The sequence below is a fragment of the Agelaius tricolor genome, unplaced genomic scaffold, assembly GCF_023055355.1.
Source record: "Agelaius tricolor isolate 1412-34295 unplaced genomic scaffold, bAgeTri1.0.p SCAF_1, whole genome shotgun sequence".
NCBI classification, from domain to species: domain Eukaryota; kingdom Metazoa; phylum Chordata; class Aves; order Passeriformes; family Icteridae; genus Agelaius; species Agelaius tricolor.
The window spans coordinates 1276392-1301596 of record NW_027269261.1 but is presented as its reverse complement, the minus strand read 5'-3'; the positions used below and the strand labels follow the sequence as shown (position 1 = coordinate 1301596).

At 43.4% G+C, this 25205-nt stretch overlaps 1 protein-coding gene across 4 annotated transcripts in view; it reads left to right on the top strand.

The window, feature by feature from the left end:
• Positions 1 to 25205, top strand: part of PLCB1 (phospholipase C beta 1) — a 327045-nt gene that overhangs the window by 73299 nt on the left and 228541 nt on the right. For all 4 annotated transcript variants that reach the window (XM_071439887.1, XM_071439801.1, XM_071440055.1 and 1 more), the window contains exon 3: positions 16708 to 16776. In XM_071439887.1, the coding sequence (XP_071295988.1) occupies positions 16708 to 16776 (69 nt within the window). The remainder of the gene's footprint in view (positions 1 to 16707; positions 16777 to 25205) is intronic.

The window sequence follows — 25205 nt, the reverse complement described above, 5'->3', positions numbered from 1 at the left end:
CTAATTTGGCTGGCTTAGAAACATGTTGGAAGTGCAGCTTTGCCAAAGCTCTCCCGTCCTCCAAGCATCCTGACAGAGGAGGGAATTCAGACAAGCTGATGTCTCAGGTGAGTCCTCCATTAGCTAATCCTCCATTAGCACTGCCAGTGCTTATACCACTGATTCCTGGGGGAATTGAGCAACTCCCCCACTCCCTGCATTTGCACATTCCAGCCTGCAATGTCCTCTTATCACTCAGGAGAAGATGCTCACATAAAGGAGCCTGAAAGCAAGGGAGGGGCATCGAGATGTGGTTACTTGCAAAGAGCCCTGAAAGCAAGTACAGGCAGAGTGTATTTTATGTCATGTACTTGATATTGACACTCCTGTGGCTCCCCCCTGCCTCTCCCTTCTGCCTTTCCATAGAAGATATCTTGGCTGTCCCAGGAGCAGAAGAGAGAAGCTTTGATGTAGCTGGATATTAAACCTTGCCTGATCTGCCTTCAGCTATTCAGAGGCAAGTTCAGGACCTCTGGCCATTAGGTGATTTTGTCACATGACAAATTTAATCAGTTTGTTGTAAGTTTATCTCCCTCTTGAAATATCACATCAAAAATTTGTCAGCTGAAAGAAACTCCATGATCTGCTCAGCTGATGTGAATCAAGCTGCGTGTAACTTTTGAACTGTAACTTCTGTGGGCAGCAGGTCTGTGCTTTCACCAGGTCCTGTCCCCTAGCCCTGTCACCCTGGTGTGGAACGTGGGCTTTCTGTTTAAAGCATGGGTCTAGAGGACTGCAGTTATGCTGTGGGTTTTAGCCCTAAGCAGGATCTGTGTTGTGGGGTGGTACAAGTGGGATTTTGCAGTGCAGGTCCAGGAAGCTGCTGGTCACCACAGATCAGGAAAACAAAGGGTGTTGAATTACTGAAGGAAGCATGAACAAAGAGGGGTTTTGGTAGAGGGTTTTTAGTGCTAGCTTACCATATACTTTGTGTTTAGAGAGATGCATTGCAGAGTGCTGTTGGAATGTAATTTCATACTGGTATTATTTTCCTCCTGCATCTTCCATCTGCATCACTTACCAAATGCATTTTGAATAATTATATGGCAAAGTCCTATCTGGACTTGACAATTAGGCAGAGATACTACAGTGGAAACACACACACAAAAGCATAATTGTAAATAATGAATATTGACTGGATCTGCCAAAAGTTGCAATAAAAAAGCCTTGCCTTAGGTCAATTGTTCCTGGCATATAGATGGAAAAAGGAGTCCAGCAGCGTGTGTTATAACATGAGCTGCTGTGCATCAACATTTGCCAGCCAGCCTTTTTTTTGTCTCCTTGTGTTTTGACTTTTATGGAGTTCATATCTATCACAAAGATAGATAACAAGCTGTTGAAAACATTCAGCACTTTTGCACTGCCTGCTTGTATTGGTTTTTTCTTTTGTTTTGTTTAGTTTTAACAACAAAGAGTGAGGTAATAGAGACAGCCAAGTTGATGCTTGCAGGTCATCCTTCTCCTGGAAATCAGAGCTTTGTTGTGACTGTTGTTGATCAGGACCTGTGTGTCACCCAGAAGGTCACACCTGAATAGGAAGGAGCCCTCCACCATGGATCTGTGGGGTTCTTCAGGGCAGGGACACTTTCCCCTTGCATCCATAACTCTGTGTGGTCCCACAGCCAGTCCTTTTGCATGACAGCTGCATCCCAAAGACCTGACTGCCCCCAGCAGCCTGCTGGCGCTGAATTACACTGTGGAATCAGAGATTTCCTAATGAGGAGCCAGCCTGTGATGTCAGCTAGGAATTGGCCTTCGGCTTCTGCTCAGCCTCCTGACATAGCCAAAGGAGAACAGAACTCAGGGCAGCCTTGCTGGCTGTGCAGCCTGGGCTGTGGATTCAGGCTATCATGAACTACAGGAGGCTTTGCAATTGTTTATGCCAACCCTTGGAGAATAAGTGTGAAATTAAGATCGTGGTCTGATTTATATATATAATTTCCATGATGTGCTCCTGTGATGCTGCAGAGCCAATTATAGATAACTATAAATATGCCACTGGGAGTCTTTTAAACATTTATTTTAGCACTTTTGAGGAAGCCAGTACTAAGTTTAATAGACTGTGGTGAATTATTGACTGAACAAATTATAGCCATGGACCAGAGTATGGTATTGACATTAGAGATTGTACGGCCACCTTTAGGAGTCATTACAGGATTTAATTCAGGGCATGCTGAACTTTGAGATTTACACTGGGTAGGATATTGACTCCACAAAGTGAGAGACATATGTTAACCTGCATGCACAGCAGACCACTGTTAACATGTCTAAATAACATCAACACCATAGAGATGACATCATAAATTCAATTCAGATCTTTTTTTCCCCTATCTCTTTATGCTCAGGGAGCTGCACATGCAGATGTAGGAAGGTCTGTGCTGAGTGGCAGTTACTGCCATAGAAATAGATCAATTTTCCTATCAGGTATCAGGAGCAAGTTTTGGTTTGGTCTTTTTTTTTTTCCTTTTCAAATAACTTAAAGCATTCTGGAAACTAATTTTGGGTTTGAAAGAGAAGAAAAAGAGGGCCTTGCTCCATGCACATCTTAAGGGAGAAGTGATGATTCTGCACGTTTTCTTGCCAAGTGGGGGCTGGTTCCTGGCCTTGTAAAGCAGCAGCAGGAGTGGGATGTGTTTCTTTCCCTGTCCTCTGAAGCTCCCCCAAGGCTGTGGCACTGCAGGGAGTCCCAGCAGGAGGGACCCAGGGAGCCAAGCTCAGGCACTCGGCTGTGCAGCAACAGCACCCGTGCTGCCCTTAGCCCACAGCAGGGTTTGAATGGACACTTGGGAGCAATCCCTGCTCCAATCCCGAAGGGAAACCCACTCTGCAGCGGCTGCCAGAGGCACAGACACGCTGACACAGCCCTGAGCAGCCGTTCTGTATTCCAGGGAAACTTCAGGAGGCCTTCTGAAGCCAAAGTAAATGTTAACTCTCTGCCTATTTCCAAAGTTTACTTTATAAATCCATTTTGGAAATGGTTTTTCCTGTTTCTTCCTAGTGTCTGGTGTTTAGTTTGCCTTGGATTCTGATGGAGCATGAAATCCCATTAGAAACCAAATCCATCAGACACTAGTGGACATTGAGATCCATTCCCTAGATTGCTGATGTTTCCTTGGGATTTATTGCTGGGGAAAAGACAATGTGCACATTCTTGTCCCTGCGTGGCAAGTGCAGAAGAAACAAATGTCTCCAATATTTCTGAAGTGAACAGAGTCGATGTGCCCAGCCTGCTTCTTTAATTATGAATTTTGGAGGGGGAGAGACTATGTGCCATCAATGGAATAGTAATAGTATGTTATTTAGGTTCTGCCTGATAATGGACCATTCAAGCTCTTCTGAGAATCAGAGGTGAGCAATTATTTATGAGATGATCAAATGTGGGTTCTATATCCGGGGCAATAAAAGTCGAGATTGGTTGATTTATTTGCTGGAGGTTGGATGTGCTGCTCAAATATTGATGGGATCTTCCTGAAGCACAAATGACTCTGTTCAACTCTTAACAAAAGTTACACAAAATAGTGGAGGAAGTATTAAAATGCCATTCCTGCTGGTGCTTTCCCAGTGCCTGAATGGTGTGTGTTCCTCCCTCAGGGCTGTAATGACAGGGACACTCAGGGTTGTGGCTGCTGAGCTCTCCCATCTTGGGCACGTACTTGTTGAGGAAATTAATCTCGTGTTTAATCTGGTTTGAGACTGTATCTTAATTTGTTTTGCTGCTGCAATAATTGGCTAAGGTTTGTTTATCCATAAGGGTAATTTCAAGTTTAATATAAAACTCCATCTCCTTCATCTTTTTAATTGGTCATGTTATTCTGTTCTCTTTTAATTGAAGTGGTAAACAATCCTTTTGAAAGGTTGAGGCTACTGAGAGAGACTAAGCCTCTACGAGCCTAAATAAAACTTATTTCAAAGAACAATTACACACTGTTAGCATTTAAGAGACTTTTCTGTGCAGAAAAAGGTAAATTTAGGATCTGGACTGTCAGTAAAGCCAGATTTTCAGAGAAATGAAAGGTATTTCTGCAATTTTTTTTTTCTGAATGGAAAATTGTATTTGCTATGGGAAAGGAAGTGAGAATGCCATTACACTGTCATATACCCACATTTCCAAAACTGTTGATACACAGATTAGTGTTTTGAATCAGGTTTGGAAGATCCTGGAGATAATCCAGACTAAAAAAGAAATATAAAATGTTGCATCATGTATCTGAGGGGGGATTTTACTTTTTATAAAAGAGGCAAGTTTTGTAACAGGAATATATGTAAAGGTGTGGAGGAAAGACTGTCCCAAGTCCCTGTGTTTATTTGGTTGTTTTTGAGAGAATTGAAGTTTCTGCCAGTTTTGTGTTTGCCCATTATCAGGTACAACACGTTTGTTGTGGTCACTCTTGACCCTTCTGTGAGATGCTCTGTGAATTGTTGTATAAAACATCCTGCAAAAAATAGGGGAAGGTGGTGAACTGTGAGTTTGCTTATCCTGGGGAAGGATAATGCGAATCTGAGAGTCTGGTTTAACTGGAGAAAGTGGTTTTTATTGTGTACACAGACCAGGAGATACGTGCCTAAAAACTTGTGTCCCTCTGCACATCCCAGTCTGTGTTTAATCCTGGAATTCTCATACAGGACCTTGGACTCACCAACGCTAGTGGGGGAAAAAAATGGCCAGGCAGAACCCTAAATATCATAATTGTCATTATAAAGCTGCCAGGGCTGAGCACAGAACACACAGACAGGACCTTCTAGCAAGCTCCTCTTTATTTGCTCTCTCCCCCACCATGTGTCTTCTACAGGGCTCAGCTGCCACCCCGGTTCTAATGATGAGTGCCTTGTGTCATCACCCCTCCTGTCCTGACTGACAGCCAGCCCAGCTGTGTGTCCTGGGAGGGATTTGTGAGGGTGACGAGCTGCAGATAAATTCTTAGCAGTAAAATCCTGCTGTGTCCAGGGACTAAAACCACAGTCGGTGATGCCACTGACCCTAGCCTCTACCCAAGCACTGTTCTCCTTGCTCTCCTAGGTAGATTTGTTGTCTCATTGTTGCTTTTCAAACCATCATTTTTCTGAGAGGAAAAAAAAAAGTTGTTTTTCTAATTTTCCTCTGTTTACTTTCCATAACTCGAATAGTCCCTTTGAAGATGTTGACAAAAATAGCTGTTTCTCAATCTACGTAATTACAGAAAAATCATTCCTTTTCTAAGCTTGTGAGTCTTTTTTTTCCCCAACTATCCTGCTTTTTACTCAATAATAGCACTTTCTGGTGTTATTCTGGATGCAGCCTAGCCTGCTTTGAAAGACATGCTAAATCATACCCTTGACTCCTAATGATAATTTCATTACACGTGAAATTTTATTTAGAAAGAAACAAGACATTACTCAAGCTGCAAGCTTAACCACTTAGAAATTGTGAAATGCTAGATTAAACACTTAATTTCCCTTATGCATTTTGAGAATAACAGCATGCACATATATTCTGGGTTTTTAAGTTCATTGTGTGTGAAAGGAGATGTTTCAGTAGCTTGTCCAAACTTGGCTGTATTTTCACCAACCTTACTGCCTGTCGAAATCCAAAGGTATTTTTCCAAGCTGGAAGGCATTAGATGTTCCCACGTGCAAGAGGCAGCTGGTATTTTGGAGCATGCATGAAACATTTCCCAAAGCATTTCTGACTCCCATTCATCTCTTTTGCTAGGATGTGCCTCATTTCAGAAATTGCAGCTTCATTTGAGGAAATTGGTGAAATCACCTTGGCTGCTACGTTAAGAATAATAACAAGCAACCCACCCCAGCCCAGGCAATCATCCAGCAGGATTATTTCATGCTGAGAGGTTCAAGTCTGGAAAAGAAATGCAGAGCTGACATCCAGGTCGTGTCAGGGAGGGCACTGGAAAAGTGAGATGATTTTTCTGGCAATATGAGATACAAATGGATTCAAGTCAGTGTGTTTGGGTGTTATTCAGGCTTGCAGGTTGGGTGTGCCATGAAAAATGCCCTTGAGGTTTTTAAAAATTGTGATTCATAGAGGCTTGGGGGACCTGCAGAGTATTTGGGTCCTCTCCTTTTGCATTCCCCTGTCAGGATTGAGTCCTTCAATACTTTCTTCAAGTCGTGTTTCAGTCACCTTCAAGAACATGAACTTCCTTTTGCAAAGTCAAGAGCTCTTGGTGTGCTGCTGCTGGGGGAAAGGTAGTTGGAATAATTATGCTCCAGAGAACAGAACTGAGAACATTTCTGGGGGAGAAAACAGCAACTTCAGTCAAACGAGCTGCTAAATAAAGAAACATCATTAGACAGCAGGGCTAACCTTGGCTTTGCTGCCTTGCTTTTAGTTCCACATAGCAGGAGGAAATATAAACAGGAAAGAGCCAAAGAGTGCCCTGATAGGAGAGGAAAATATCTCCTTCTGTCTTCTAGTATCCATGCTGCCAACAAGACACAAGTTAAAAAAGCAAAAAGTCCCCATCTTGTGAGAGCCCCAAAGTGCTGGATTCGGGCAAGGAATAAAATGCAAAATTCAGAATATGCTGAGTGTAATGCAACTATTGGCACACTTCAGGTGTAGGCTGAAGTGAGTCCCTGTTAAGAAAAGTGTGTTCTTCAGTTTGATGAAGGATGAGAAGAGCTAATCACCCATCTGTACAGGCTTTTTGCTGAATTCCAGCTTGGTTCTGCTCTGTGTACGTGCCTTTGATGCTCAGAGCAGCTGGCTCCTGCTGGAGAGGAGAGAGGAGCTGGTAATTGAGGCTTGAGTGTGGTGTAGGGCAAAATATTTTGGGAAACGTGGCTTGGCAAGAATTCAAGGTCTTCCAACAAGTTGCCATTGACTTCATCTCTGTTGTGTTTGCAGAATGACCCGTATTTCCTCACTCAGTGTAAATTCCAATTTCAGGCACAGCTGCCAAGACAAAAAGTATCTGAGGCATGCGCATGCACATACTTCAATAAAAATAATTTCCCAGCTCTAGCTAGAGATTTATAAAATAATGGTGGAGAATATTATGCATTCAGATTAATAGCAGATGAATGTAAATTAAATCTGTAGAGATTCACCCACTGATTCTGGTCTGGGGATTCTTTTTTTTTTTTGTTCCTTTTTTGCTTTGATTTTTAAGATACACTTATCCATAAACCCTGAGAGCATGCAAAAATAATAATGATTACAGCTTGTAAAGAATAAATTAGCAAGAAATTCTTACTCCCCTCTAATTAATTCCCTCATAAACACCAAACAAGTAACTGTTTTAAACTCACTTATATTTACAAGGTAAGCAGCAAATGGAGGTAATAAGGGAAATTCAAGTGTGGCAGCAGCAGGTGAAGTGAAAAGGGGCTGTGAGAGGATGGAGTGAGAGTTTGTGCCTCAGCACAGGGAGGAGAACATGGAAAATTGCTGCCAACTCCTGCACTAGGGACATTTAGAAGAAGCAAAATAGGATTTCCCTCAGAACAAAGCAATGCTTCCTCAGAGAGCTGTTGTGCCCTCACCTGCAGGTTTCTCACCTCTCTGGTGTGCATGGACACGTTCAGCTGATGCTGTTCTGTGTGCTTCATCCTCCCTGAGAGCAGCAAACAGCCCAGGATCTGGCTGGGAAAAGCATTTCCCTCTGCACCTGCAGCTTCTGCTGCCTTTTTCTGAGGCTCATCTAAGGAGCCTGGAAGTAGAAATCTCCTCTGAAACTGTTGGAGTATCAACACTTGCCAGATAGGTCACCTACAAATCAACATTTAATGAATTACTCTCTGAACTGTCCAGTGGTAACTTTGCAGATAAAGCTGCCTGGTGGTTGGAGTGGTGAGAATGCAAAGATTTAGCTGTAAATAAATACAGTTCTTTTAGATCATTACTGGAGACAAACATGTTCTGTGCTCTATGTTTATGGATATTGTGTAGTGCATGTATTAGTATTCAGAAACACATCTCAAACCCCTTTTTAAAAGTGATTTTTGCTTTCAAATTCTGAAGAAAAAAATAATCCTAATTTTGCCCACACTTATTAGAATCCATATAACTCAGTTCTTATTTCTTTCTAGATTGAATAGCTCCTCTTCCTCTCGGCTGATTGCACAATGCATGCATTTATAGACAATAATCATCCCCCTCTTAGCTGTCTGTGGAAGCCAAGCTCTCTGAGTCTCTTCTAACAAGAGCCTGTGCTGTGTTCTGTGACCACTTCTGGAACATTCTCTGTAGCTCCTTCAGGTTAAATGCACCTCACAGTACTGGTGACCAGAGTTTGGGATGATGACTGGTGACCAGAGTTTGGGATGATGACTGGTGACCAGAGTTTGGGATGATGACTTGCCAGCTCCAGCTCATGTCAGTAATCAGAATTCAGGCAGAGAAAAGCTTCCTGTGCGAAGAAAAAAGAAAAATTAGAAGTTGAGGTATGATCTGGCCAGCAAGCTCATGCTGTCTCTTATTTTTTTGTTGTTTTACCTTCACGTGATTAATACTCCTTTCATCATCTCCTCCAAAGCTTTGCTTGTCAGACTAACATGCATGCAGCTGCTGGGGTTATTTCTCCTCCCTTTGCCAAAATTGTAGGTGCTTTAGGTTCCTGCCAGTCTCCAGGTTTTGCAGGTTTTCAGCTGTTGTTGTTAGTGCTCAAGCAGCATGTTATAGCTGGAGTCTCCAGCTGGAATTGTGCCTGGCCTGTGGATTTCCAGTTTAGTAACACATGCCAGGGCTGGAGCTGGAGGAGCTGGCAGGGATGTACATTCTGCTAAACATGCAGTTTTTAGTGGATTCTCTTTATCCATGCATGGAAGTGGCAGGCCTGTAAGGAGGGCATGGATTGCTGTGTTTGTGCCTTAACATAAAAACTCCCTGTGTTATGTGGGGGGCAGAGCAGCTCCAAGGTCCTGATCTCCCCATTCTGTTACATTTAGATCTGTAAAAGGCATTTATTGTTTAATACAGACAAGCCAAATGCTCTGTGCTGTTGACATGAATATGCAATCTCCAAACCCCTCCACAAAACCCAACTAGTCAGAAGGAGAACTACTCCAGAGCAGTGCAGTTCTGCCCAAAACACCCTCACCTGCTGAAGCAGCTTCTAAAATCAAACAGCCAGAGCCATTCATTTGTTGATATCTGTTTAGATGCCTCCAACTTATGCTGCATGCATTAAAAAAGGGCTTTTCTAAAGTTCAAAAGCCTTGAATCTCATTCAGTCTTGGAAAAACCTTTTGTTGATGGACAGATTTTCACACTGTCAGGTGTGATAGAGCAAGAGTTGTGCAGTGGTTTTTCATGTGGGTGAAAGCCTCTGCTCCTGCTGTTCACTGTTTGGGGCACTCTGTTGAAAATAACACATTTTACTTGCTTCAAAGGAAAAACCATAATCTCTGTGTGGTCTGTAATCCCCTGTCAGTGTGAAATAATGGCATGAGAACTTCACCCCCAAAATATAGATTCCCTCTTGGGCAGGCATTTAATCATCATAATCATACATGTTTTGAGTTGTGATTTGAAAGGAAAAGTTTCTTAGTAGAAATATTGCTCTTTTTTGGTTTTTTTAAATATACTGCTTAAACTTCAATTCACTGTACTCTTCCCTGTGACTCTAAAGCTACAACTTGCCAGGTTATTCTCAGTTATGTGAATAAAAATCAGTCAAGTACCATTATGAGGGCTGCCTACAAGGTGCTTTTGTACTTTCTTCTGGAGCAGGTCCTCCTCCAGCTCTTTTCATTTTTGCATATGGCTGCACTTCATGAATTCTCCTTTTTCTCCTGTTGTTCCCTGCCTGTGTGAGTGGGATGGGCAGTGGTGTGAGAGCAATTTTAGCAGATCCAAACCAGTTCCAACCAGCTACATTCAAGGTGTTCCTGTCCATACAATTCCCACTGCAGGCTGCAACAAACCCAGGTTGTTGGGATGAGAAGCTTCTGGGGTTGAGTGTTCCTGTGGTGGAGCCTTTCCTGTAAAGGGAGAGCACTGGCACAGGCAGCAGTGGGATAAGGAGGTGGCATGTTCATGAAGGATGCGGGCTTAGGATAGGGGGTACATCTCCAGCTTTGCCATTGCTTTCCTCTGTCCTGCTGGGGGATCCCTTCACAGAGCCATTGCTCCTTTCATTCACTGATTGTCTCGTGTGTTTAGGCTGTGAGGTTAAGGATTGTGGCTTGGTTTTTTGGAGTATGTACTGACACACTGACTGAGGGGGAAGTGCTTTTATATACCATGCTGAGCTTATGCCCCATCAGCACTGGTGACTTTGGACTGAACTGCAGCATCAGTTGGCTGAGCCCGATGAATGGCTGAAGTTTTACCTGGTCTGGCAATTTCCTCTTTTTCCACTGTTCTAACACCTGGGATGATGGCTGAGGAGAGCATGCTGAGTCTTCCCTGTGTCCTTTGCCTGTTTGTGATGGCCAGTTTGCTGGGATGAAGGCAGGCAGCAAATCTTTACTGTGTTCTTCCTGTTTCTTTGCACTCAGATTTGTATTGTTAAATCTCTGTGCCCGTTTCTAGGCTGCTCAGCCACAGCATCTGTAAATCCAAGTAAATGAAATTTTCCTTTGATGAAGCAGCAAAGAGCTCTATGCATAGCTGCAGAAGAATTGTTTCGCTTTCATTATTAAAAGGGCACTTAGCATGAAAATTCCCTCTCATTTTTGTCCTAATAGCTCAATGTTTTATGCTTTATATGAACCACAGATCATTTTCCCTATACGAGACAATATTGCTGTTCTTACAACTCCAGGGATACATTGAGAGACTCTGTTTTATTAAGATAGCCAAAACTTTTCAGTTTGGGCTTGTTTTTCCAGAGGAATGCTTCCTATGGGGCCTTGCAGGAGGGATGGCATGCAACTCTGCTTGGAAGTTCTTCCTAAAGTGCCAGGAAACCTTTCCAGGTGTTTAGAGCTCATTCCCAGAGCAGTTGAGTCAAACAATAAATGCTGGTTCTTGCCTTGCTGAGGCCCCCAAGTCTTTTGGAATTAAGAATTGGTGACCACCAAGTAAAGATTATCACAAGTTCAAATTTACAGATAATATATTTTGGGTAGTAAGAAATCTTCTGTTCTCATTCTGTTCAAGTGATTTTTTGAAGAATTTCCATTCTCTGTGATACCAAGCCCCGTGGTTCTGCCATTGTTCAGAAGGGCTCATCCAGACCTAGGGAGCCATGTGGTCCAAGCAGGGTTTAAAGCCATCCCTTCTTGTTTTCCAAGCTGCTGTTCTGTGTAAGAGGAGCACATCTCTGTCCTTTCTCCCAGTTCTGTCACTTCCTGCCTCGGGGGATGTCCCCTGCCACTGCAGCACAGAGCAAATGGCAGCAGTGCTCCCCAACTCCTTGGGGAGCTGCTGCTGACAGAAACTCCCCTCTGCTGGACCCTCCTCTCTGGGGCTTTGGAAATTCCCTGGAATGTGGGCATTGGAACGGGCCTGACGTGGATGAGGCTGTGGGGATTTTCTGCCAGTGCTCGCTGGCCCAAAAGGAAAAGCCCGCAAAGCTTGGATTCTGAGTGGAGCAGTGGAGGCAGCAGTGTTTGCTGTGATTCCCCTCGTGAACAGCTGTGCCTCTCACCCAAATTTTCATTCCATGTGCCAGGGCGGTGGATTTGTTTTGGGCTTTGGATTTTGTAATAGATGTTTAGAACACAGAGAATTCAGAAGCCACTTTAACCAAGTTGAAATTTCGTGTGTTTAATTGATCCTTGAGATGTCAGTGGCTACTCTAGGAGTAAGAACCTCTGTTCCATCATTTGAGTGCCTTGCTGCTTTATCCATCAACTGCAAGGAGCTAGAAGGAGGTCTGGTTGCTTTGGGCAGATTGGCAAGTTTAGCATTAATAACATAATTTTTCATTTTTTTCTTTGAGAAGCGTGTTGGGAAGGTAACAAAGTACTTTGAGCTTGTGAAGGACAACTGTGCAGCCCAAGAGTTTGGTGCTGTTGGGGAGAGTTCTCCTGTTGATGGGAGGTGTACGTGCTGCTCTGCTGCTGCTGTATTGACACAGCCCATCGTTCTGATGCCCCATAATTGAATTGTGTGCTGCCAGGAGGAGGCATGGAGACAGCTTCTTCAGGGACTGTCTCTCTCTCTGGTGGGATGCAGCTGATGAATTCTATAATGGCACTTTTGGGGAAGCACAGCTCCAATTACAGTCATTGACAGCCGTGCTGTTCCTACTTGGAGCTGTCGGTGCCGGTTTCTGTGAAATCACTTTCACCAGTCCTCCACAGTTTTCCTTTGGGATGAGGAGACAAATTGCTGTGTTTCATTCAATTTATTCTCATTGATAATAAGGAAAAATAGGTATGTTCTGAGCAGGGGACTGATACATGACACCCCCTAGCTCTGCCAGCACCCTTTTGGAACTGGCATTAGATGTTCAATCCCATTGTGGAGAAATTCATCCTAGAGTTAATCAGAGTGTGGCTGATGGATCACTGTCCAAACCCCTGAGACCCGAGTGAGGTGTGTTCCCTAAGTGGCTGTAAATGGATACATTTCTATACCTATTTACCTAAGGCAGTTCTTTAGCATAGCTTGGAATTCCTTTGTAACTTGCAAATTCTTCACACAAGGGTGGTCAGACACTGCAGTGGGCTGCCCAGGGAGGTGATGGAGTCACCATCCCTGCAGGTGCTTAGGGAAGGACTGGAACAGAGCATGTGGTGCCATGGTGGTATTTGGTCAAAGGTTGGACTCAGTGATCTCAGAGGTCTTTTCCAGCCAAAATGGTGTTTTGATTCTGTAATTGCTCCTCATCAGATTCAGGTATTGTTCGTAATGTTTTCTTTCTGACATATTGTTCGGACGGTGGTCATGTGATTTTATTTAAAATGTCATTTTTAAAATGTTGAATTAAATAAATATAGCACAGAACTGCATACATTTTTTTCTTCCAGAGATATTCAGTGCTTTCATGTTCAGAGAATGATATAACAGAGACTTTCAATATTAAAGCAGTATTTCATTTTGATTAGCTATTCCCAATAGAAAGTGTTGTTTGACTCTCTGTTTGAAGTTTGTCTCAGCAAATTGGCTTTGCCCCTTTGAAAACTTTGACCAGATGTTGCCATCCAGTAGCAATAAAAGGTGCTTGTTTAGAAAACCAGCTTAGTTTTCCAAAGTTTATTTTGCTAGCAGTGCATGGACCAAACTTTGAAGGCAGTCTTGTGTCTTCTAGTAGACTGACTGGTAATAGTCAGAAGAATTAGATTGGCTTTCAGGCACACAGTTTCTTCTTCAGATTTGAAACTGTGAGGCCCCAGGTTTTCCAGCTAAGTGGAAAATGAGTTTACAGAGTTTAAATGGTTAGACCTTCTCCCTGAGTGGCACTGGCTGAGAGCTGTGCCATACACTGGCAAAAAAAGAACATCCAGCCAGAGGGGACATGCAAACAGAGGCTGAGCAGTTGAGGTCAGAGCAATACACCACTCCTGAGCCACAATGAGTGCCTGCAGAAGAGTGCAGTTATTTTGTGAGGGATGTCTAGAAAGCAGTTGGCTCTCTGGACTAGCCCTGCTCTTGCTGGGTCTCCTTGACACAGTTCTGGGAGGTTCTGTAGTTGATCCTGCCCTCAGCCCTCCCTGCTGCTGGCTCTCCAGTGGTATCCAGGAGAATTCCTGCTCTGTGGCTGGGCTTGTGTCACAAGCACGTTCCCAAGGCACCATGACTCAGTCAGCAGGCATCATTTTGGGCAGGTTAAAATAGAAGTGAGCCAGATCCTCAGCTGGTATAAATTGGTGTTATTCTATTAAATTCAGATGGGCCTAATTACAAGTGCTCAGGCAGACACTGAGGGTTGCACAATCCATTGCTTTTGTGAGTGTGTGCTCAGCCATAAAAGTGAGATTGCACAATGCAGCCCTCTCTGAATGCTCCTCTGTCTCGGCTGCTAATTGAAAACAAACATGGTAGGATTAGTAACTGCTTCACTCCAGATTTTTTATGTTATGAATGATTGGAGGGATCTACCACTTGCATTAAGAGATGTTACTCTATTGCAGGGTTAAGTCCCAGCAGCAATGACTGGAGGAATCTGCAAGTCCAACTTTTCTCTGTTTAGAGGATTTGCATTTTTCTTTCCCCCCATGTGCTATGGCTTCCATGCCCCCTGCAACACAGAGTGTGTTTCCAAGCCTGGCTGGAGGAAGTCATTAACAAAACTCCTGTTTATTTAGGTGGAGGAGGGCTTGGGCTGTTCTGCTGCACAGGAAATGGGGCATTTCTTTGGCCACTGCTCAAGTGTATTTTCCTTGTACAAAAATCCCCCTGCGTTTTGCAATAGGGAAATAGGAAATTGTATTTCCTCTGACTTGCAAGGAAGCTGATCTCTGCCCTCTTAATTAGCTGTTTGAAAGATGAAAGCAAGTGCCTGGGGTGAGGGAATTCCAGGAGGTTTCTTTGAACCAAAGTACTAAGAAATGGCCCATTATGAATTTTGATTTATCCAAGCCCCGGCTGAGCGCTGCTTGCAGAGGCACTTCCATGGATGCAGGTCCTGCTCTCATCTATTTATATTAAATGATGTTGCCAAATAGGGATGGAAAGGATTCTGGGGATAGGATTACAAACCCTGTGTTGTCTGCCAGAGAGGTAACAGGGCAGGAAGGCCATGAGGTGCATGTTCAGGGATCAGCCTTTCCCACAGCCCTGGCAGCTGGGCTGAGCCAAGTAGCCCCACAAAATTCACATTTCCCTTACTCTTAGACTGCCTGGTCAGTTCTTGGATCCTCAGGTGGTCACATTTTCTGCACATGGCTTGGTGGCATGCCAGCAGCTTGAAAGCAGTAGTCAAAACTCCAAACCAGCCCTGTGCCTGCTCATCCTCCTCCATCTGGGAGGATGCAGACCTGGGCAGGGCTGTTCAGGTCCTTGGGAGTGCTGGTCATTGCCTTTTCCTTTTTTTGTGTCTGTTTTTCATGTGTGCTATTCCACTTAAAAGGGTCTGTTTGTGTTAGGGAGGTCTAGTTGCAGTTTTGTAAGTGACTAAATTACTAATTCAGTTAGTTGTTCTTCTCTTTTTAAACAACCAAAATACCAGACAAATAAAAAAAAAAAACCTTTTGAAATTCACACTGTGTGGCTCAGCATCTCTGTGATCTGTAAGATCCATTTTTCTTCAGCATACTTAATTTCCCTCATGTGTTTGCTGCTAAAGCCTTTATTTTTAGTGCTTCTTAGTCCTTTCAGTTGGGGAAATTTGATTTTGATGATCTGCATGTGCCTGGAGCTTCTGTGGAACATTTCCCCATGGGCTTGAGACCACTTCGGTGTGTGGGTATTATTGGGTGTTGTAAATGTAATTCCTGTTTCCCACCAGAGTTCTTGCTCTGAGTATGATGAACTCAGGTAGCTCTGCCATAGTTTTCATTCCTGCCAGGATCTTAATGGCCATATGGATTACCTCAAAGTTGAAAGGACTCAAAGCCCTCCAGTGCACTTAATTGTGAATTGTTTTTATTTAAAGTTTCGCCTGCACTGTCAGAAGAGTGCTTGTGTCCATATGCCCTGAGTATTGGTGGAGTTTGGGTTATTTCCACCTTTTATCTCCCTGCTTCTTTCTAATCTCTGCAAGTTTTGATACTCTTGTCCTCTTTCAGGCAAGTGAGAGTAAAAAAAAACATCTCAAAAGCGCAGGTTTCCTCTAAACAGGCTCCATGAAGAGGGGGGAAAGTGTTCATGGAGCTCAGCAAGTACTAGAAGAGAAGGGGGGCAAGAGGGAAATGTGGTGAATGTGCAGTCACGTGAAAATTTGTTGGTGCAGTTTGTCTTAGTAGAAAACAAAGCTCTGCAAGAGCTGAGCAGGAGTGGGCTCCTTAAAACAAAAAGCAAATCAGGATCCCAAGTAACCCTTGGCAAAAGAACATGTCCATCAATTTTTTTCTCCTTTTCTCCTTGGAATTGAAAAGAAAAGGAGTAATGGCTTTGTCCAGCACCAAGAGTTCGAGTTCCCTGCCCAGCAGTGCAGTTACTGCTCTGGAAGCTGAAATGCTTGGCAGTGGTGTGGCTCTCCCTGCAGTGTGGTCACACTCCTGCTGGGGTGTTTCAGACTGGGAATCACACTGCTCCAGCATCCATCCTCCTTCCTAATGCTCAAATCAGGCAAAGGGCATTCTTCATGTTGCCTCCCCTTGTGTGTAAGGGAGGGCAAGAATGTGCCCAACAGAAGCTGTCATGATGTGCCAGCTTTGTTGTATATCCCATAACCCAAGAGCAGCACACAAGCTATGAAATGCCTGTCAGAAGCTGCATGTGTCTTACTGAGTAGCAGTCACTAAAATTGTTGAACTTGGTTATCATTACAGATAAAACACTTCTTGGGGTTTATGAGCACTTTTCAAAGTGTTCTGGCAATAATAAAGCAGGTTTTCTATTGCAGAGGCAGGGTTTTCTGTTTGTGACACTGCCTTTTGTCACACTGTGACAAGCATCAAAATGCTAAAATTGTATTAAAAGGATTAAACCAAAAGCACAGCAGCTGCTGTTTAGCAATGCAGGAAATCAGCTTGACTCTCATGGCTTCTGTGTAACCTATATATCCTAGGAGAGCTGCACAGTGCTGCTGTTGGAATTGCCTGGGTGCACCTGAGCTCTCCTAGAAGCTGATCTCCATTTGCACTAACAGATGTGGGAAGTGGGACACTGATAACACAACAAGGCTTCTTGAATCATGTAATAATTGCTTGTTTTGCAATTTTTCCTTCTAGGAGACTGAGCTGCTGGATATCAGCCTTGTCAAAGATGCCAGATGTGGAAAACATGCCAGAGCTCCCAAGGTAGGAATTCTTGCTGTGTGCTTTCTTGTTACATTGATGACCTGGATAAAAAAGAATGGGAATTATATGCAAGAATTGAAAAGAAGAAAAAAACCTTCCTGCAGCTAAAGAGAAGTGTTTTGCCTTTTCTTTGTTTAACACTGTTTCTGTTGAGAAGTGTTGGGATTGTTGTTGTCTCTGGATTCTGTGTGTAAAATCCGTCTGGAAGCTCTGCTGGCAGCACAGGAGCAAAAATCCTGGTTTGTCAAGGTACACTTAGACAAGTTCTTGGCTTCCCTGGTGGCAGGGAGCTGATATTTGTTTGAGTCCATGTTGTATTTTGTGCTGGTGATTTTGCTCTTTCAGTGCCTCCTGAGGCCAAGGAACAGGATTTGGGTTTGTTTTTTAAATTGCTGTCAGAGAGGTCGGGATATCAGCTCCCTTTGGGTTTGCCCTGATGGATCGTGCACTCATTTCCAGTCTCTACAGACAGTGGGCTGTAGATACAAGCTCTCTCTGGTGTTTTTGTTGGGGCAGACACAGCACATGAGAGGAAAAGCCCAAGCACTCAGCTCTGGAAGCAAGAGAGTGCCTCAGGGAATCCCAAGAGTGATAGGAAAAAAATGAAATCTCCCAGGGCCTGGAAAGTTTGGCCTTGCTGCTGCTTAGCCCTGATTGAACAGACCAAAAGAATGTTTCCCCCACTCTCATCCTGGGGGAGGAATATTCCTGGGTCTGGATGACCTCTCTTCCTTGGAGCCCGGGGCCCAGGCACAGCCCCAGGGACTGCTCAGCCCCCTGAGGGCCATGAGGAATGGAAAAGGTTGTTTTTCCCTGCCAGAAAGCAGTTGTAGTTATCTCTGAACAGACTATTCATATCTGGCTTTCAAAGCTCTCCATGTAGTGCTGGCAGCATTTTAAAGGCTGAGTTATAATTGAAATGCAACAGAAGTACTTTATGACATCCACATTAATACCAAATGAGTTCACCATGATTAATGGTTCTATGATGAATAGCAATAAAGTATTAACAATGTCTAGAACATTATTTTAAAATGCTACCTGCTTTACAGAGGACGTTCATGTTCTTCTAACAAAATGTTTTTAGCTAAAATTTATGCACAGCTATTGCCTTGGTGACTTTTATTTATTGGGTTACATAAAGGCTGGTTTTGTTAGAGCACGTTTCAGCTCTGACAGCAGTGGCATTAAACGAAGGGTAGGAGAAAATCCCGGCTCTCAGGGTGGTGAAATGCACCACCTGTGTGAATGAGCTGCCTTTTGTCATTGATTTGTGTGTGGGCAGCAGCTAAACAGCCCCTGGGCTGGCTCTTGATGGCATCTTGCAGATGGTGTGAGCTAAAGCTGCTTTGGGGCCAGTGGTGCCAGCTGTGCTGTGACCCTGGGCTGGGGCTGGGCACAGGAGCAGAGCCCCCCGTGTGTCACTGAAGAGCAGCTGAAGCTCAGCTTTACAAGGCTTGCCTCCAAGGCAGGTGGCAGCAGCAGGGATTGCACACAGGTTTCAGTAAAACCCCTGGGATTTCGGCTGCAGAGCTCTGGGAATGGAGGGCACTCACCAAAGCTTTTCAGGGGCTCTTTTCCACAGCTCTGCTTCCAGCTGGGAGCACCCCCTGCTTTTACTGTAAACCAAGAGACTGAGGTGACTTTCTCTACATCACCCCACCAGCCCTCCTTCTGCCCATGATTTTGTACAATTTTTATATTAGGTGACTTCTGCCAGTTGATGCAGATTTTTTAATCTCTGTTCAGAATTCTAAGGGTAGATTTCACCCATGGGTTGTCATTACAAACAGGAATCTTTAAACCTCATTTGGTGTATTTCTGATCTACTGCTGCTTTTTGATAGAAATAAGTGTCTTTTTAAATAAGCCTTGATTTTCTCATTAAATAAAGAGTAATTCCTTTTTACTTTTATAGTAAGCTAAGTTTCAGTGTTGTTAGCTTCACCCACAGTTAGTTATCAGAATGTGTGAGGTGTGCTGTCACACAAGGCCACCAGCAAGAAATTATTTTAGAGGACTGTAGGCAGTCCTGGTTTCCAAAACTCAGTCTCTTCTCATGCTGCATTCAGTGCACGGCCATGAGTATTCCTAATTTCTGAAAAAGGAATGAGAAGCACAAAGGGTTTTACTGTTTCTCTTTTTTTTGGTTGATATTCATAGCATTTTCCCCTAAATCCAGTCCCATATGTTTTGTGGTGGTTCTTGCATGGTTTTTGCATCTTCCTGGTCTCTCATCCAGCTGGTCTGGTTGCTTTCTCCATCCCCTCAATGTTTAGCCTCAAAGGTTCCCCTGCAGGCACAGAAGTGCAGCTCTCACCCTGCAGTCCTCACATCAATGTGGCACCAGCCAGGAGCTGAGAACACATTTTTGGGTGCTGCAGTGGATGTGTGGCTGCCCCTGAGCAGGGCTGTTGCAGGGAGGGCAGGAACTGGGGTTTCTAACCATGTAGAAGGGAGTTTTTAGGCACTTGATGCTCAGGGGATGAAAAGCAGTCTACTGAAATGACCCTGAGATCCTGAGAAGCTCCAGCATCTCTTTCTTTTTGCACATTGTCAGGGATGGCTCCTTCTGTCTTCAGCTGCTATTTTCAGAAATGGTAACAGAGTTTTCCATCTCAATGCAATATACATGCAAAGGATGGTTCCTTGGTAGGAAGGCAGAATCTCAGGCAGCACAGAGCACTGCAGCAGAGCTCTACACGAGGAAAAATCATGTTCTGATGGGAACAAGAAAAGACACATTAATTGTGTATGTTAGGAAGAAGTGCCTCCATTCAAAGTAAAATGACATTTATGAAGAAGTGAGGGAATTATAAAATGATTATCAGGACTTTGCTTTTGAAGTTTGTATTAGAATCATGTAGGAAAGGGAGCAAGAGGAATTTTGGGAGCAGGAGAAAATCATTAGATGTGATGAAGCAATGTTTTATTTCCCTTTATTTGCACATTACCTGGTAAGACCCTTTCGGGCTTTGGTTTGATGTGCCATCTGAGGCATCTTTTCCCTTGTAAAGTTCAGTGACAAGGTCTGCAAAATCAAATAACACAAAATGTGCTTTTGTACTAGGAGGCATAGGAATAGCTATGAATATTCACATGCCTTCTGCAAAGCATGGAAGTGCCTCTCAAAAGAGTGCCCGTGCTCCTTAAAGGGAGCTGCAGCTAAAAATGTCAGGCACCAGTAAATACTGAGAAATGAATGGTCAGGTGCTGAAAATTTGGCAGCTGCAAACATGTTCACAGGACTAGGGAAGTCACACTTTTTTCCCTCTTGTATTTACTTTAGCCAATAACAGTTTCTATGGAAACTGAAATCTTAAGCAACTATACGTGTTTTTACTAGTGAGAAGAAATATCAGGATTAGTTGACAGGGAGAAGGAAATAACTCCATGGTAAATGCTCATATTGAAAACTTCTGATGCATTTGATCAGTATGTTTTCCCTTAGCATCCTGTTTTCCCTCATAAATCATTCAGCAGGAAATGAATTCCTTTAAATAACATATACTGTGAAACCTGTAGGAGATGAAATTATGAATGATAGAATCACTCTCATGCCAAGATGTGTTTAGAGAGTAATCCCCAATTTTAAAAAATCTCGTGGCTCCCCCGCCCCAAGTTTTCTCACTTTAACAAGCGAGCTTTACAGAGAAAAATAATTCAGATGCTTGAATGTCAGAAGTTTGCCAAGGCTCCAACTGCTATTTTAATATCAGCACCAGCCTGTCTGTATTTGGTGGCTTTTCTTGAAATGCTCGAGCGAGATGGTTTTGGACCTATCTCAGTTGTAATGCAAAAGCTGCTGTGGAAGGTTTGCTGGCTTCTAACACATCCAGGAAAGCAGCATTTCCTGAACTAGGGGCTCAGGAGCTAAAAGGAAAACTAGCAAGGGACGTCTAAATCATTGTTTAACTGAAAGTCAGGTGGTTTTGGGGGGCAATGAGGATGTGCAAGCCCATTTGAGTTGCCAGAGCTCCCTGGGCTGCGGTGTTTGCCTCTGCTGCTGTGCGCTCCATGGCCCTGACCGGGAGTCAGTGGCACTGACAATCGTGCAGGGACATTGATGCTGTGTTTGTAGCACCCTGATCAGACTGCCTGTGTGACATGGCAGATGATCTGGGTTCTTTCCCCTCTGTGCTCTCAGTCCATGCCCTGGAGCAGCCAGCTGTGTGCAGGGCTGGCACAGGACAGCAGCACACCCGCTGCCCTCTGTCACCCTGCTCAGAATGTCTCCATTCTGCCTCAAACGCTGCTGTTATTTCTGTCTGCTGATAGAAATGCATGCTGCTTTCCCTTCAACAACCTTGGTGCTAAATTAGAAAATGTAAATTGTGTCGAAGCAGTGTTCTATTTCTGCCAAAAAGAAATAAAAATGGAATGTGCACGCAGCTCACCTTCTTCCCACTCACCTTGGGGATAACAGCGACAGCCACAAACATCCGCCCCAAATGTGTTTGTTCTTTTACATAACTGCTTTCTTTTTTTTTTTCATAATAATGATTGAGTTGCATAAACATTTTGTCTAGGTTGAGTTTTACTTTATTAAGGAAGGTTAAGATGAATTTCTTTGTGTGATGTTTGGCCAGTGCTCAGGTGGAAATGGAAGTGGTTTAAATGCTGTGGGCCCTGAGAGTGAGGGGGCTTTTCCTTGGACCCTCCAGTGGCCCAAATTGGTGACTTTATTCACAGCCTCTAGTGCTTGGGGAGATGGGACCTTTTCAGCAGCATTCATTCACTGTATAACTTAGCTCTGTCTGGCCAGCTCATTGAAATCACTATTTACTAACATTCAGGCCATGGCAGAAATCACAGGGTTGTTTCCAAGGCTTTCACAATGAAACATTTCCAGAAAAAAATTAATTTTATTTTTGTCCCTGCTTGCCGACTGTTTCAGTGAGCTTTCTGAGCTGCTTGGTTTTATACTTTTCTTTGTTGTATTTATAAAGCCTTCATCTTTTTTTTGTTTGCCAAAGTTTGCAGTGCAAAGCCTGTAATAAGAAATTCCATATTTCAAGAAGCACAGAGGCATCTTACAACTGTAATTTTAAAGCTTGACATTTAAATTTGAAAAGGTAGGCCCTGCTGAATTAAATACATGCTATTTGAGTTCCTGAAAGCACTAGAAATTATTGGTAAAGCTGTGCTTTAAATGCTGCTGCTGCTTTTGGATAAACCTGTGTATGTGCACAATTTGTTTTTTTTCTTTGCCCCTTTTGGTATGAGCAGTGGTGCTGCCCAATGGTCCAGGACAGGGATGTCTCATTCCTGCTTTCCCAGCTAATGATGCTGATGAGCTGAGGGTGCAGCTGGCACAGCAGGTCCTGTCACAAACCCCCACGCCCTGTCACTCGGCATAAACCTCACCTGAATCTGACAAATGGCATTTTTGCAGCAGCTGGCACAACATTTAAAAATTGGTTGGATGACAAAGTCATTTTGGAGGCACTTGAAATGATGCTAAGGTGTTGATACTGCCTATCAATTTCTAGTATTATCTGTTTGTTACCTTGCAGAACCACGTGTTACCTTTTAACTTGCACCAAGATCACAAAGTCTTGGGAAAGCACAGCCCTAGTGCAATGCTAATGCAAAAACTAATAAATGAAATGTTGCTGTCTGTAAAAATAAGGAATGCTCCATTTAGCCTGGCATGAACACTCAGTCTGGAAAGAATGTTAAAATTTTTAACTGGAAAATGTAAAGGTACTCAATAACTGAACCATGCTAGTCTTTGCTTCAGAGACATAATCTCCACCTAGAAATATTTCATAAATATTAAAGTTGATATTTTAGCAGCAGTGTGGAGAGATCTGGTGGCAGTGCAATACCCTCGAGCTTCAAATGTAGGATCAACAGACTCAAGTGAAAATGTCACAGCAGATGCATCTTTCTGCAACTGTTTAGAACAAATGATTAAAATTTTCCTGCTTTATTGGAAACCAGCTTGGTGATTTGTCATTACATCCCTTAGCTTGTAAACAGCCCTTTGGAGAAAGCTGTCAGGTTTTAATTAGTTGCAAAGGTTTGATATGCTTGTTACTATCTGCATATAAATGGGGTTTTTGGGATCTCCTGGTGGAGCTGTGAGGCTTTTTGGTCTGTGTGTGTCCCCAGGCATGGCTGTACCACTGGGATGCCCCAGCTGCACCAGGCACCTTGTAGGGCGTCCTGCAAAGAGACCTCAACCAGTATTCCTGGCAAACATTTCAGTAGGAATATGAGAGCAGGACCAAAAATTCAGCTCCAGGTAAGGCAGTGAATGGGAGCAAATGTGAAGTGCAAAGCAGCAGCAAACTATGGATTTCCAGGGTAGTGATATCAATATATCCATGTTAAACCCATTCTTCCAAAGCAAGGAGACTTGTTTCTTTTGCTTTGTCTGCTGTGGATGTGCAAGAACATGGGCAAATGCACCTAAATATCTGCCTGGGGTTTTTAATACAGTAGCTTATTTCTGAAACCAAACCAAACAAAGCTCCCTTCCTATTTAATTATAAATGGGATTATGCTACCAAGTAAGGCTTGCAAATAGTTTGTTTTTAAATAAGTCCTGGGCAGTATTTATGTGGTGATAACAAAAAACCTTCCAGCTGTATTGAGTGTGAGTTGCTTGTCTGTGGCCTTTTCAGCTCTGTCACTTCACAAACTAATCCTGGTTAAATAAACAAAATTATCAGCTGTTGCCACTGGGGAGTTCAGACACTCCTCTGCCACTCCTGGGCTGGTAATGAGCCATCCACAGGGGTGTTCCTGCAAAATGGATGGCACAGGGAAGCAAAATGGTTCTCTCTAGGCCAGAGCTACAAGAATATTTTCTGAGGGCCAAAAGTTGGCTTAATGCATTGTCCACCCCTTTGTGATTCACAAGAACAAAGTGCAGTGAATTCCTGGTGAAAACTGCTGTGTGCAAAGATGGATACATGGTTTAGGAGGGTTTTTCTTACTGTGGAGGACACTGTGGGTTGAGCCTTTGCAAAGAGAAGCGTTTCTGCAGCTGCAGACTGGAGGAGTGGAAGCTGCACATCTGCTCCTGGCTGAGGCTGACCTGCACTAGCACTGCACAGAGACAGGAGGAGGAGCAGTTTCTGCATCTGGATCTTCTTCCCCGTGGTTCACAGCATTGGGAGGGTCCAATACCCTTCATAAGTTGGCTTTAGGTGGCAAAAGTCAGGTCTTTGGTGGGAAGGTTGAGCTGCAGAGAAATCCTGTTTGTGAATGTCCATCTGTGTGATTCTTGGTGAGCAGAAGCCGTTTTAGGGTCTGGGTAAGAAAGCAGGTGAATGAAACATTGCCCAAACCTAGCCACTCCAGAGTATGAGCTTGCCTTCATCCCCCTCAGGTGTTGAATGATGAACCAGCCTGAAATGGGGAGAATCTTACAGAAATACTGCCAGAAATGTCTCAGTGCTCTGGGACTGTGGTGTGGTGCCAAAAGGGACAATCCCACACTGATCTTGCACAAAGGTTCAGGTAGCTCTCCATTTAGTTGGTACCACAGTCCTGAATTATCAAATAGCACAGAAAGAGACCTGAGTGTGTTTCTGTCAAGTGCAGCAATCTGTTAAAATGCAGGTTGGCCCTTTGAAAGACATGTTTAGGTTTAGGTTTTCTGAGTTACACTGTTTATCTGGAGGAGTTTGGATAAAGCACAGTTGCCTTACTTTGCAGAAGAAATCCCCTTGGCTGGAAGTTTCTTAGGGAGTTCCTGACTGTGATATTTTGCAGTATCCAGTTTCTTTTCTATCTTTTGGAATCAGAGTGAGCTCAGAGATGTCATTTAGGATCAGGCCTGGATGGAAGCTGATACTTTCCCTCCCTGTCTCCACATCTGGGGCTCATTCCCATCAAGGGAGACTGATTTCCACTTATCAGACTTCCAATGGTGGTTAAAAGAATGTTATCAATGTTAAAAGAACATATCTTCTCCATATTATTTCCAGGAGGAATCCCAGAACAAGTGTCACTATAACTTGCAAATACTAATGCAACATGATCTTGTTTGAGTGCATGAAAGTTATGTCCAGTCCTGGTGCTAGGTCAGTGTTAAAACACAGTTTACTGCAACTGGTAAGTAATTGGATTTTTTAAAAAAATACTTCAGAGGAAATGAGGTCTTTCTGTTGTGTTGAAACACAGAAAAATTATTATCAACTCAATCATTTTTATAAGAAATTACTGTGATGGAAGGTTCTGGTAGTTCAGAGGAGCTGTGCTGATGGTGGGTCTGACTTGCTATGCATCCCATGCTGATTCTCCCTTTTCTGAAACACATCCAGTATTGATAGTGCCATAAGTGAAATTACACAAAGACTTTTTTTGTTCTTGTGTCTGCTCGGAGTTAACCTCCTTCCTCTGAGATTAATGAAATACATTTAAAATAATTTATGTGAGAAATTGTGTGCTGTACTTGGGAATGTTTAGCGTAAA